At 38.4% G+C, this 15469-nt stretch overlaps 2 protein-coding genes across 4 annotated transcripts in view; one reads left to right on the top strand and one right to left on the bottom strand.

Moving 5' to 3' along the window:
- The window catches only part of CTNNA2 (catenin alpha 2), an 828797-nt gene that overhangs the window by 608694 nt on the left and 204634 nt on the right, over positions 1 to 15469 (top strand). The window lies entirely within an intron of this gene.
- Positions 2119 to 5880, bottom strand: LRRTM1 (leucine rich repeat transmembrane neuronal 1). The gene has a single exon (XM_050943389.1). It carries the CDS (start codon positions 5072 to 5074, stop codon positions 3509 to 3511), a length of 1566 nt encoding a protein of 521 aa, XP_050799346.1. The 5' UTR covers positions 5075 to 5880; the 3' UTR covers positions 2119 to 3508.

Below are 15469 nucleotides of genomic sequence, written 5' to 3'. Positions count from 1 at the left end.
GAACAGCTTGAGCTAATTGCCTAGTTAGAAAGGGAGATTTTCTTTCTAGTGGAAAATAATAAGAGGATTTATTTAAAATAGTTTTACCCTCTGACCTTGCCCTAGAACCTCTTGGGCGAAAAACTGTGTCACATTTCACCCAGAAGCATATTTTTGTAGCCATGCTATAAATCTCTGATAAGGGGATCGAAACAGAAACACTGACATTTCTGTGGATAGTTAGTTGAATATCAAATCTGAAAGGAATAATCAGCAAGAGCTTTCTCCTATTGCTCCATGTGTACTACAAAGGTAGTGATGTTCAAATATACCCATGCAAGCTGTCTGAAAGGGGAATGGATATAACTGCACTTTGATTAGTTGGATTGTAACACAATAAATGCTTCCCCTTTGCATTTGGAATATTCGTTTACTTCACACATTAACTTTCAGAACAGATTTGGGCAGCCTTTAGATTATCATTGTGGTTTATAGCCGTATAGCTTAACTTAAATGACACAGGGCCACAGTGACTGCTCAGGACCCCCAGGAGATATGTACAGGTGTCCTTTGGAGACCTGAAGAAGCAGAAGTTTATCTTGTGATATTGTGGCTGTCACTTGTCTGTTTAGAAAAAAGATTGTTTGTGATTATTTGAAAAATATCATCTCTGAAGTTGAATATGTTACCCTATGTGTGGAGGGTTCATCTATCATTCTGCAATGGGAAGCAAATCATTGGTGGTAACTACTCTCCTTTTAGAGAAATGGTAAGAAGAAGTAATGAGATTAGCCCTAGTTGTGAAAAGTACTGCACCTTTAAAAATCAGATTATCTCCTTTAGTTTGCTTAAGGTGTCAATGCAAGATGCATGAAGCACAGAGGTGACTAAATCACCAAGGTTGAATTGTTCAAGTCTCACGAAACCTTGTTTGAAATCGCTAACACTGATAAATAGAATGAATAATCTGTAGATGTTTGCAGTGACTCCCATGTATGTTTGCACCAGTCTTACAGCAGATTTACATGCACCAAGATATCTTATATGTACATGAACTCTGAGGAAAAATGAATACACCGGCACTGTTTCTTATAGCAACAGGAGCTACTGAAGAAATAAATGCAGTTCAATATTTTTTTCACATATGTAGAACTGTAACTGTCTTGGGGTGCTCTTGGAAGCTTTCTGTCAAACCAATTTAAACCAAGCAGTTTGCAAGATGACATTAATGTTACATTTTGATTTGAGGGGCATATCATAGTGCTTGTAATTAGAGAGCTAAATTCTGCAGACCTGCCTCAGGCAAAACCCCCATTTGCACTCAATGGAGATTGTCATCAGCAAAGACTGGAAAATATGGCCCTAAATTAGCGTTGTGTAAGATATTTTGTCTTAAAAAACTCAGCAGACACTGAAACAAACAAGAAGCTGTTTTGCTGTTGGTTTCATCACTGCTCATTTAGGGCCTTTTCTTCTTCCAGTGAAGTCAATGGAAGTTTTGTCATTGACTTCAGTGGCTGAAGGATGAGACCCTTGCAGACTTGAAGTGGAACATAAAGAGAAATGCACTATTGTTTAAATGGTTAAATACCATCCTCGCTATGATAGTCTGAGCAAATTTCAAGACAGCAGGGAAATTGTAAGTGGCTTAAAAACAAAATCATTAATTTTTTAGTTTAAAATTTGCAATAATGAAAAAAAAAAAGATCCTCTACCAATGCAGATCATTTATGATATTGTAGTTTTACTACGTAAAATAATCTGATTACAGTGCAGGAATACTTCATATTTAATTAATATAAATCAGGGTGAAAGTTGCTAAGCAGATGAAGAATAAGCTTGGGCTCTTCAAAGGATGTGCTCATTTGACATTTAGAAATAATTTATAAAATATTCCTTTTTATATAATTAAACATTATTGACTACTAAGGATCTATGCAGAAAAAAAAACTTGGTTTGATCCTTTCGTGTTCTGTATTTTATAAACCTGTCTTAGCGTCATAGGCATTTAAAAAAAATTACATCTAAGTTAACATTAAAAATGTCAATTTGGGGGCACTTTCTTCCATTGATGCTAGCCATAGCATGAATAAATAAGTACAAAGTGTATACATTTTATAAAATCCTTTATCTGTCACATTTTATTAGAATGGTATGCTGTATGAAGAAGGTTTCAAAGATGCATTGCCTGATGATATAAAAATGCAACACCCTCGTTTTCATTGACGTGTGGAGTGGTTCAGAAGAGCAATCAGTAAGTTGGTCACATATTGGAGAGAAAAAATCCAAAATACAGGAAAAGCAAGCATTTAAAGAAGGGCAATAAAATGAAACAGCTGCATGGCTCTGTATTAAGAAAGCACTGTTGATACAATCCCTGTGTCAATACTTAGTAAGGTAGGATCATATACTTTCTGCCTCTGCAGATATTTTTAGAAGGGTGGGCTGTTAAGGATGTCTTGTGATTAAAGTGACTGGCAAGCCAGGCATTCCCAAGACAGGATTTTATAGTGGTTAACTATAGTAACCATAAGTATGCTCTAATCACTCTATGCCTAATGGACCTGCAGTGTTACACCCAAGGTTCTGCTTTTGAAACGCACCGATCTTTCATTACTGAAAATTGGATTGCTGCCTCCTTAGTCCTTTGATCATTACTCTACACTCCACAGAGCAATGGTTTCTCTGCTTTTAGCATAGGGCAGAAGAGCATGAAAGGGGGGAATGCTAGTAGATTTTAAATAAGCCCTTTAAAATAAGGTGTTCTTTTTTTAATCAGACTTTGCAATGTGATTAATTCAGATACAGAATATACTGATGGGATATGCTGCATCTTTGTGGCTCTTAGTACAACTTAGAAGTCAACTATCTTGAAAAATCTTCAGAAATATTTCCTAGGGGCAGGTTAGAACTTTAGCTTTTCCAAGATGACTCAGCTCCTTCTTTTAGTGATATACTGTTACAGGTAGCACATTAACAACAATATATTTGCTATGCCATGCTTTTTTTTTTTCAGTAACATGGTGTATGTGGGTGTGTAATAATTACACTGTGAAGCCATCTGCTAAATTTCAATCTTTCAATTTTATGTGTCTTCCTTGCTGCTAGATTTTCATTTCAACACTTGTACGTGAAGAGAAAAGAGGTTAAACTGTTGTATTTTGCATACAGGTAACAATTCATGTAGTATACACCAGTCTGCAAAAACTGTAAATGCTATTTTTTTTTATTTTAAACATTTTTGTAGTTTACAAAAAAAAATCAGTCAATAATTGGTATCTTTTTACACTCTCAGATTCCTGAATATTGTCAGATCTTCAAAGGGAATATTATCATATGAAATGTTAGGACTGACTGTCCTGAAGATTTTAAGACACAATAAAGCTAACATATCAAGTCTTTTAGACAGATCCTCTTACAATTTCAGCAAAGAAGTGCATCAAAAATCATCAGAAAAGCACAGTAAACCCCCATCCAACTGTCTGCCCATTGTTATTTGGTTGCACACTGTTTAAATTCCCAAAGAAAATCACACCTCACATTCCCTTGCTGGCTGCTGGTGACAGGAACAAGATCCATATTCATTAATGATCACCAGGGCTCCTTCAATGTGGTTGGGTTTGTAATCAACGTAATACTCCTGGGCTGACATGGCAGCCATTTGATGCATGGTTTGTTTCTGCTTCTGCTTTCTGCGCTGTGTCACAAAGCACTGTCTGAGTTGCCTTAGGCTGGCTGGAAAACACTTCCAGGAGACATACAACACTAAAACCACGATGAGGAAAGAGAAAATCAGTGCCATGGTCCCTGTCACCACCTTGTGAATCTGAACAGCATTCTCAGTGTTTTCACTGGGGATAGTTACGGTTATGGCATTTGTTGTTCCTTCTCCTTCAGTATCCTGCACCTCATATATTATTGTGGCAGGGCTATAAGTGAACATTTGGTCGCTGTTGTTTGTTACTGCTGATAGCATGTTAACACTTGTTGGGTCTTCTGCATCTTCGCATAAGTGAAAAGCATACACTGCATCTAAAACATCCTCCCCCTGTGCATATTCAGGGGTGGCACAGAGCAGATTGCTGTCATAGCGACCCTTAAAGTTACTTAGCCAAGAGGCCAAGGCGCAAACATTACGGCTGCAATCCCAGATGTTTGCAGAAAGGCTGATGCTAGTGAGTGATTTCCAGGAGTTGAGGATTCTTGGATCAATGTAGGTTAGTTGGTTGGAATCCAGCTGCAGTGATTGGAGGTGAGGTACGCTTTCGAAAACATGAGGTTCAATGTATTCAATCTCGTTGCCAGAGAGATCCATTTTTTCCAATTTCCATATCCAGTCCAAGGAATTGACTACAATAGTGACTTTATTCCTTCGTAGGCAGAGAGAATACAGTGAAATAAGCCTTGGAAAATGAGCTAAATTCACCTTCACCAAATCATTGTGCTCGAGGTGTAGTTCAGTGAGTTTAAACAAGCCTGCAAAAGAGTTTCGTGCCAGGCTTTTCAACTGATTGTATCCTATGTCTAGAAACTTCAGGCTGCGACAGTCCTGAAAAATTCTCACTGGCACAAACTTGATGGCGTTTGACCGCATGTGCAAAGTTGTTAGTTTTCTCAGCCCATGAAACAGATCTGGTTCCAACGACTGCAGGTTATTGTATGATAAATCCACACTACGCAAGTTTGGCATAGGTCGGAAAGTAGTATTGGGCAGTTGAGTGATTTTGTTGGAACTCAGAGTGAGTTCTTTAACTCTCCGCAATTTTTGAAAGGCATTCCCCTCCACTGAGCAAATGTGATTGTGATCCAAATAGAGCCACGTGAGCTGCATTAACCCTGTGAACTGTCCATCATGCAGCTCTGAAAGGCTGTTGTACCGCAGAGACAAGCCCATCATGCCCGACAGGTTGCGAGGCATCTCTGTAAGATTCAGTGACTCACAGTACAAAAGCCTGCCCTCACACCGACATAGCTGCGGACACCCACTATTCACGGCTGGAAGCATTTTTAAAAAGACACCCAGTGTACACAATATCAACCCTGGGGGCTTCCACAGCAACCAGTTTAAACAGAGACCAATGAGAAGGAAATCCATTAGCAAGAATGTTTCCAAATATGCTTGAGAATGTCCATTGAAATCTTTTCAAATTCTACATCATATTTTATTTCTGGGCAAAAAAAAAAAAAAAAAAAAGACACAGAGACAAATATTTCACTTTACAGCATGCAGGAGCTGTGCAGCATTAAAGTTCACGGACATTCACAGGTAAAAGGATGTTGATTTTGTTCATGTTAGATGCTGCAGCAAAGAAAAAAAATCTTTCTTCATGAAAGAATTTAATTAAAAAGTGTCTTACCCACCCTTTTCCAGAGAGTGACAACCTCCATTCAGTTGCTTCCTTTGTGTTTGGACTAATTATATGCAGAACTAAAAAAGACCCCTCTGTGCTACAAATTCAGTCCCTTTCAATGTTGTGCAAAGCTGGCAGGCTCACAATGTCTTATTTTGCTTCTGCTCAAAGAGCTAAAGGGATGTCCAGCTAGGTTTTTAGCTGACTTCTAGGACTTGCAAGTTTCAGAACTATCTGCATGAGCTTGATCTTCTCTTTCTCTCTCTCTCTGTCCTTTTCTCTGCAGTTAATACTGTGACGTTGTGAAAAAAACTCCAAACTCTTTACTAACGACTCCACTGGATTTGACAATCTTTTTAATGTCCATCATTTGAAACGACCATTGACCGACACAACCTTTACTCCACAGAGACAGATTACAATTCACTCACTGACCGGCTAAGGATAGCTTTATTTCCCATTCTTTGTTCGCTTTGCTTGTTAGGTGATGCTTAGAGCAGAGAGAGACAGCAAGAATCCCTTCCCTTCAGCTGAGCAGTATGTTGCTAAAGCATGCAGAGGCACCTAGTGCTCACTGAGTGTCGTAAGCTGCTCATGATTGTACGCCTGCACTGTGCATCTCAGACATGGGCAGATTGAAAAGGGGTGGGCATAAAACCAACATTTTAGTGAGCCAGGAAAGTAATATATGTTCTTTGATGAAATGGAAAATACTTTAAGCCTATCTCTCCATTACTCAAACACACACAGACAAAAATCATCAGCAGGAGCCCGACATTTCTAAGTAGGAAGCTACAGAAGTAGATTTTTTTTCTTTCTCCCCCCCGTCCTTTTGTTTAAACTCGCCTGAATTCATAAGGCACACAGGGATTAGTTGGGGGGGAGGATTGTGTGTGTTTGTTTCTTGTTTTGAGAAGGAGTATATAAAATGTGATTTTTGGATTTTTTTCTTTCTTTTCTTTTTTCTTTCAAGACAAACGTTTGAATTTTATAGTCATTTGTTGGGAATATGTTTTTATTCTGTTACCCTCTCACCAGGGCATGTTTGGGAATTCTGCGCGATCTTTCTCACAGAAAGGCACTAAGGGCTCTGCAAATTCTAATGTCTGGATTCATATGTTTTAATTACATTTGGTCTTTTACCATCCTGTATATTTCTAATGTGGTCAGCACATGGTTTTCCTAATGGCGCTTTTTTTTTTTTTTTTTGCAGTGTATGCTACGGCACACAGAACTATTATTCATACAGCATAATGAATGCTGTGCTTTCTCAATGAGATCAACATGCAGGTTGTCCCTTTAGTGTGTTTGTGGTGGGGAGAGAGGGGATTTGGAACCCGATTAGATTACATTTTCCCATTTGTGCTGCCCTTTGTTCCATGGACTAACAAATCATTCCATACTAATTTTCATTCATCATTATATATAGAAAAGACTGCTGTTGATAAGCTATCTCTGTAATCTTTAGACCGAGAAATATGCAATAGTATTGTCAGGGAGATATTGGCCATCCTTTTCCATTATGAAATACCATCAGAAATGAATCCGCTGACAAATGCTATTGGAACTGACAATTCGGAGTTCAATGTATGCCTTTAAGGAAGTTTGACATGAAAACACATTTCATGCCAAAGAAAGTGATGTTCTCTTATTTAAGTCACCATTGATTATTAGGTGGGTGTGTAAAGTTAGATTAGCTTTGAGTTTGGCTACAATATTGACCAAAACAGTTTTTCAGGTTTTTGATAAATCAATACAAGATCCTGGTTCTACTAAATGTATTTGATCATGATTGACTGCTTTGAGCATGTGCTGGTACAGCTCAGGGAACACCATAATTAGATACAGCAGAAGTTCTCTTCCAAGGGAAGTCACAGAAAACTTAATGCCAAAAATATTTTCAGGAATTCAAACATGAATATGTGAGAGAATCATTTCAAACACATTTGTTCAAAACATCCTTCAAAAATAGGTTAAAGTTCTTTGATTGCAGTCTCAGAACTTGGAATCAAGAATTCTTTATCCTCCTAATTCAATGTATTTATGCCCTTCTACTGTACATATCCATTATTTTTCAAAAAGGGTGGTTGGGCACATACCAAAATCTGAAACTTTTGTAGTATTTAGACTTCTCACATGGATGGAAAATTGACCGTGTTCCTCCTCCCACTTGTGTTCCTTATTCACAGCTCAGGAAGTCCTGCAGTGGCAACTATAGCCTGTTCCTGTCCAGTAGTAGCAATGCATATCAGCTTCTCTTTCCCAGTACACAAAAACATTGGGGAAAGAGATGAAAGAACATGGGGAGAGACTAAGGGAAGCAGACAAGGAAAGGGAGGTTGTAAATTCCTGTCCATGCGAGGGCATATTCAGGATTCCACTTCTGAGTACTTGATGAAGTCAATAGTAGAGGCTGAAGCATTGGGCCTGTATGGAGATTGCACAAAACCCGCAATGTTTTAGGACTGGAATCCCATGAGGAGCTTAACATCCCCTGACCTGTTCAGTGGCAACTCTGCAAAGAGAACTTCCCTTATCCCTTCAAGAGAGGTTGGCAGACCTTATATTTCTAATGATGATACCAACCACTTAAATGGCATAAAGGAGCACTAGGCAGCTGCAAATCATCAGAAAAGAACGCTCTACTGGGCATTACATTTCTAAATCTGACCCCTTCTCCACTGGTGTAGGAGGAAGAGAGATTTGTGTGAAGGTGCTGCCCTGCTCCAATCCACCGATCTTGCATGGGCATAGGATCTATTAAGGATCCCATGCCAGTGGCATAAATTAGATCTTACTGCAGCTGATGTAAGTAGTGACAAAGTGAAGGGGGCCAGAATCAGCTCTGGTGCAGAGCAAAGCTCTGTTGCAGGAGAGAATGTGCTCCTATCTCTAAAAGGCTTTTGTACAAAGAAACCAGGTCATTCTAAGAATGGCAGAGCTCAGTATGTCTAGCTAGAGCCATTGAAGCAATGGGTTGACTAAATCCAAGAAGTATGGAATATGGGTTCGAACAAAAATGAAACTGAGTGAATGTGTCTTGGTTCTACAGTGTCTTTGGTAAACTTGTCAGTCATAGAGTGGCTAAACATTTTAAAATATACCTTTTACTGCAATAAAAACAGAAATCTGCTTTCAACCTAATTGTTTTTCAAATGACTTAATTTCCTCTGTTAAAGCTGTTATCACTGCCAACTTGTTAAGTTTACACATTTTCTACAGTTTAAAACCCTATGGCAAATTTGTATAAATTAAAAGACTTAAATTAGTTGTATAAAATGCAGCTATTGTAAGTTGTTTTCAGAAGTTTAAACTAAGTATATATGTATTTAAAGGAGACTGATTAAATCAGTGTAGGTTACAGAAGATAAATATGCAGCTTTAGAAAAAGTTTAGCTGATAAACTATATATTGAAATCATCACACAAATGATATTTGCTGGTATTCCAGTGCAATGATTAGCAAAATTGTTCACGATGTCAAAGTAAGTGGTAAAGTCATCTTTCTTTAATTTGTTTAGTCTACTTCCATTTGATATTCTCTTCATATTCATGTTATTTGTTCATTTAACAAATTAACACATTAATTAGTTCCAATTGTACTTCATATATATTCATTTCTGGTATTGTACACTATAATTGTTATTTATGCCCAAACATTTATTAGGTCCAAATCTGTGCTTCACTATACTGATTTCTACTGAGTTATACAGGAAATCAGACTAGATGATCACAATGGTCCCTACAAGACCTGAAAAATATGAATATATGACTTCAGTAGAGTTCCACCAGTGTAAATAAATGCAGAATTTGGCTTATAATCTCTGTGTATGTATTCTCTTTATTTTATTAACAATCAAATGTGTAAATTCAAAAATGTGCAAGATCCCACTAAGCAGAGTGTAAAATAATTGTGTTTATGCCATGCACCAGGAATACCAAAAATGTACTTCTTGGCTGCTTTTGGTATTTTCTAAGTTATTTCTAAGGAATGGGAATTTGATTAGTGATTTTAATTTCCCTTTGTGGCTAGGAATGGATAAACTCAAACCTTGATCTTTACACTGTAGTCTTTAATTTTCAAGTGCAGTGAACCGTGGCATTTTTATAAAAGAAACATTTAAAGAAAGAAAAGGAAAGGAAAAGAAAAAACGTGACTTCAAGGGTAGCAAATTAAATCTGTTATTGCTCTGATATTTACATCTTGGACACTCCTGGCATTTAGCTCACGGTCCCTCCCAAATAGTGTTTAGAATATCAGTTGATAAGGAGTGGATGAGCTATGTAAAATGGTATTTTTAGTGGGCACACAAACATTGCAGTATACAAGTTTTTTGAATCAAAATGACTCTGACCATTCAAGGTGTTGAAGTAATAAGTAAAAGATAGCTATCTCTGCTGCCTTACTGTCAGTACAGAATAGACACCTCGGGTATGTTACGATCGTTAAGAAATAGATATTCTTATGTAAATCAGCCTATTGATTTTGACAAGGTGATAAATACACTTTTATCTCTTCATTCAGATACTTGGTTGCCATCATCAGCCATAACAGTTACCCATGTGAACCTCTATAAAGTCAGTCATGGAGTCAATCGACACGCAAAATTGTCAGTGTATCTTTTAAAGAAAATATATCAATAGTGAGACAATGTCTCTTGTGTCCACTTATTATTAGTGTAAAATTCCCATAAGCTAAAGAGTTACTGACTCTCTCCCTGAATATCTGTGAAATTGCAGCATGGCTATCTGGCTGCACAATGGAATATGTAACCAGTCATGTTGGTTGTGAATGTCCTAATGTCAACTTTTGTCTACACTGAGAAAATTGAGTTGTGTTAACTAACAAGTTTTAATGAATACACACATTGTTAAAGACCACATAGCACATAGTTAGGCACAGATAGTTGTGTTTCAAACAATTAAGCTGGTTGTAAACAACTCCTAGTTCATATACATCTAGACTAGAATTTTGGTCTTGTTGTAACTTGAGTTAACTGCATTTCAATTAAATCTAGTTAACTAACACCTTCCGAAATGCTAATCTAGATACGCCACAAACATTTATTCCAAGACCTTCCAAAGCATTTCTGGAGGTGTTACTCAACTAGAGTTAATTGATTTTCAGTTAACTGGTGTTAAAATGGGACCACACACCAGCCTAGACATACCCCAGGGGTCACCGTTTCCACTTAAGGTTAGTCATGACTAGGTAACACATTTCAAAATATAACTGTCTTTGTCAATACTACATAATAAATGGTCTTTAAAACATATTCACTGAAGTGTGTTAATTGATACATCTTGTAACCCAACTCATTTTCCCGCCATAGAGAAAACCTAATGCTCTGTTTCATTGGAAAGAGACACAATTCTACATTGAGATAGCTAATTTGAGATGGTGATTGCAATGTAAAATCCTACTTGAGACAAGGCACAGGTAATTTTTACCTTGAAGTAGCAAGTCAAAATCAACCCTTTACCCTGCCACCAGGGGTTTAAATTTGACCAGCTAGCTTAAAGGAAAAAATACCTGTGCCTTGTCTCAACTAGGATTTTCATTGAGATAGCTGTCTTGATGTCAAAGACTCACCTTTGTTGCAGTGAAGACAAAGCCTGTCTGCCAAAAAACACTACTCAGACCAGTAAGGTACAGGAAATCATAGAAAAAAAGTTCTTAAATAAGTTTTCTGAAGCTTGGGTGAACAAATTAAAAGCTGTTCCTGGCAGCCTTACTGAGGAGTCATTTTACAAATGGATAAACTGTTCTTGGAAAATTTTCACAGTGCATTAGGCACAAATCTGTTCTCCATAGTATTAGGAAAACAGTCCTTCTCAAGTCACTTCTTTTGCTCCTTTCCAAATATATTTGTCATGAGCAATCAGAAAATCAAAACAAAAACAACAAAAAAATCCCACCCAGAGTCGATATTTGTTTTCTCATAACCTTCTTGCAGGAATATAGTATAGTTCCCACTATACCATTGCTATGGAGTATGCACTGCCCCTGTTAGTTAAGGAGTTTGAGACTAAATTAATTTCAAGGCATCCAATGTTTTGGCACTGACAATATTAGCACAAATAGGCTAGCTTGGTGCAAGTTTTTTCTACCTGAGCCAATGAACAAATCAGTTCTTGGAATAAAGTCTCTAGCTGTGCTTTCTTCAGTCAGAACAGGTATTATTGCAAGTGTGTGAGTAAGGCATTACAGTTAAGCAATATGTTTCCAGATAATTTTATTGGAATGTTTTATAGTCTGAAATGTTCTCTGAGCTCCTAGAAATCCTACAGTCTCTAAACAATACAGCCTGGCCTAGATAGTTATGGGGATAGATGATGATCAATATCTCACAACCCCTATAGAGACCATACAAACAGATCTTTGGCAGACTAAATCATGTCCAGGATATCTGTGCCTTTTTGCATATTTTGGCTGTTTAGAAGGGCAATATTTTTATGCTACCATCCTTCTGCTCTGACAATATACAGAGGCTGAAAGGAGAAAATTTACAAAATTACCATTATCAGAATATAGACCTCCTTTTGAAATCTTTTTTTTTTTCATGTAATCCATTTCATTGGAAGATTATAGGAAGTTTTCATTTTTTCATATATAGTAGAAAAAATATAAAATACAAAAATGTAAATACTGATGATCATATTAAATAGAGTTAATTCTGATAATGGTGGTAAACTAGAGAAACTGAAGTATTGCTATAATTTATATTGCTACAATGTCTAGAAATACCAGTCATGGACCAAGATCCTATGATGTTGGGCACTGTAAAAACACATAACACAAAGATGGTCCCTGTCCTAACAAGTGTACAATCTGAGCTTTCTTTAAATTATTGCCAATAATTAATAGACATTACTGAGCAATTTAGTGTGTGTGTGTGTGTGTGTGTGTAAAGAGATTTGTTTTGTTTTTTTGTATTTTAAAGAAAGCTATCTTTGTTCTTTAACAGACTAATTTAAAGTCAATGAGAAGCTTTGGATCATGCCTCTACAAATCTTTTTATGTTTTCACATTCCTGTGCTAAGGGCCTTACAAAACTGAGAGCAAAAAAAGACATGATAGAATCAAAGTTTTTTACTGATCACTTATTGTCTTAAAACAAATTATTTGAAACTTATAGTGAATTCTATAAACAGATGCAAAGTCACTTGAGAAGTTGACCTTGGGCTCAGGGGCATCTAATATACTTAGCGGTCCTAACTAGTGAGTGTTTCTATTCACTGATGCAATTCTGAGTCTTTAATTTTGGTAATCTCTGCTCTAAGATGAATATCGTAGAGTTTATTAGGACCCATTCCATATTTTGTGCAAAATTAGTGCAAGACTTCATAGTAAAACTGCATTGTCCTCTCTAAAGGAAAGTGACACAAGGGAAAACCTGTTTTTTCAGGACATAGGGCCTTTTTGTGTCTGTTAAGAATTCTAAAGAACTATTTTTAAAGAACACTTGGCTCACTTTGTACTCTTTTTGTAGTGCAAATACTTATAATCTGGCAAGAGAGTGCTCAATTTCTTTTTCAGATTTGGTATGGAGCCAAGCTTGTATTAGTTAGAGCTTCTGAATCAAAATCAGTGGTCAGTATCTGTGAAATGCCCAGTAGCTCAAAATGTATTGTAGATTTTTTAACATTATTTAGAGTTTTTTTGTCTATGAACAATGTCTTTATGTGTATAAATGCATTCTGCATGTTATATATGAGTGTGACTACAGACTGTGGAAAAATAATAATAATTTTTCATGATTATGTCAGTGAAGTTCCAAATAATGTGATCCTATGACAATGGTAGATCCTAGGTATGTGGGAAATAATTGGTGTGAAACTACAAACACTTCATATGTGCCCCTTTTTGAGTTTGCAGTGTATCTCTGCCACTCCAGACCCAGTGAACGGGGATCCATCTCCCTCTGTACACTGCCCCAAGCAGCTCCTCTTCTCCTAGCCACTTTGATTCAGGACAGTGGCAACAGAGAAACAACTCCCAGGAGTTTGCCAGCCTGATACTTCAGCGGCTCACATCATAGTCTATGCTGCTTAGTTGCCAGTTCATGAGAGATTCTTCAGATTGACTAAAAACCCCACCTTCTTTCCAAGGCCCTAAATTTGGGATGGGATTCACCTGGGGAGTAGGAAGATAAGGGACAAAAAGTGATTAAGGAAACCAATTTGCCATTGGAAATATGCCATCTGAGGACAGAAGTGTAGCTGGAATGGCAGATGGGCATAGTTTTTATACTTATATGTAATAACTAAAAATGGCTTAGTGAAGGAGCATTTGAGGATAGTTTAAAAAAAATTATAAAAGTAATCATGCATGCCCCATTATCATCCTGCTCATTCTTTGTGTATGTTGTGTGCCTGTCCTCCCCCTCTTCATATGTCTTGTCTTTTTTTAAGATTGTCGTCTCTTCAGGACATGTACTGTTTCCTTTGTTTCTGTTTTGATACAGTGACGAGCATAAGTGGGCCCCAATTCTGACTGAGGCCTTTGTGATGTGGTTCAATACAAATAATAATAATACACAAAACTGGGATGCTTCATGCAAACATTTCTGGGCCAGCATAAAGTTATTTGAAGTTGCCCATGAAATTTGTTTCATGCCACATGGAAAGATTTGTCACATGGTATTTCTTCAGATTGTTATATTAGCTGAGCCTAGCCTGTGTGCTGAAGCCATGTTCACTTGTTCTCACAGTTTTATTGAGCATTGGAGGAGATATGCTGCCAAAACATGTTAAAGGTGTCATCTTTCAAAAATACCAGAGAGAGTTAGAAGGCCTTTTCTGCCCCCAAGAAAATAACTTCAGGAAAGGTAATTAGGGTTTATCAAATGGAAGATCTGTAACAGGGTTTGTTGCATAGGGATGGTGGTCCGTGGATCGTGGTGAAGACCCCTGCAGGATTCAATGAGCAGGCAGACTTTTGGATACGTAACTGAAACAAGCTCAGTTCTCAACATTTGGAGTTCTCTTTTGCCATTTTTTTTTTGGAGGGAGGGTATGGTTTAATAATATTAAAGCTGGTTTACAATATAATTTTATATGTAGCTCTGGGTGTTATTACTGGGAATTACATTTTTCGTTTGTTTTTGTTATTACCCTTGTAACCTTGAGGAAGGACAATAATTATTTGAAGGGGAAAGGACAACACTGTGTCAGTATGGGAGTCATAGTTCAGCAAGGGAAACTTAGAAGGTATGCAGTTTCCATATTCTTTGTTGGTTTGAGCAGGGCCGGTGCAAGGATATTTTGTGCGCTAAGCAAAACTTCCACCTTGCAGCCCCACCCCCACATCTCGCCCCTGAGAATCGCTTATTATAAACTTTCAAAAACGAATACTGCTTAATGTGGCATTGTTCATTAGAATTAATACACATTGGCTTGAAAATGTATTAATTTCATTATTTAGTCTACATATTTAATGAAAATAAATAAATAACCTGACAGGATGTGGGGCTGGCTGGCTTTGCGCATGGGGGTGCGGCAGGGGTTGGATGGAGACAGGGGAGTGCAGGGCTGGCTGGCTTTGGGCAGGGGGGTGCTGCAGAAGCTGGCTGGAGACAGGAGTGTGGGGCTAGCTGCAGGCAGGACAGGGGGTGTGGGGCTAGTTAGGGGCAGCAGGTGTGGGGCTGGCTGGGGGGAGGTCAGAGGGTTGGTGATGCCCCAGGTCTCTGGCGGGGGGCAGAAGTGGTGGGGGCAGGCTTCCGTGTGGGGAGCGGGGCTGGCTTTGAGGGGGGAACCACCCCCTAGCACTCCCTGGTGGCACGGCTTGGGCTGGATCTCAGCACTTCCCCACCAGTGAGCGCAGCTCCACCCTGCTGCAGAGCTCAGGGGAGTGGGGCTGAGCGGGGCTGAGCAGGGGCGGAGCCCTGGGGCGGAGCCAGAGCAGCAGGGAGCAGCGCAGCACCCCCAGCGCCAGAGGAGGAATGACATCACTTTCTGGCCGTCTGGGGCTGATCAAAGCTGCGGCACCCCCTCGCACAGTGGCAGGAAGAGGGTTACACGCTTAGCCGGTACTGGGTGAACATCTCAGACATTTTGGGCAGTGCTTTTTGGCGCCCACAAATCTTGGCACTCTAGGTGGACGTCTAGTTTGTCTAGTGGTTGCACCGTCCCTGGGTT

Source organism: Gopherus flavomarginatus, chromosome 3 (assembly GCF_025201925.1).
Source record: "Gopherus flavomarginatus isolate rGopFla2 chromosome 3, rGopFla2.mat.asm, whole genome shotgun sequence".
Taxonomy (NCBI): Eukaryota; Metazoa; Chordata; order Testudines; family Testudinidae; genus Gopherus; species Gopherus flavomarginatus.
The sequence above is the reverse complement of the archived record's forward strand: the minus strand, read 5'-3'. Positions and strand labels throughout refer to the sequence as shown.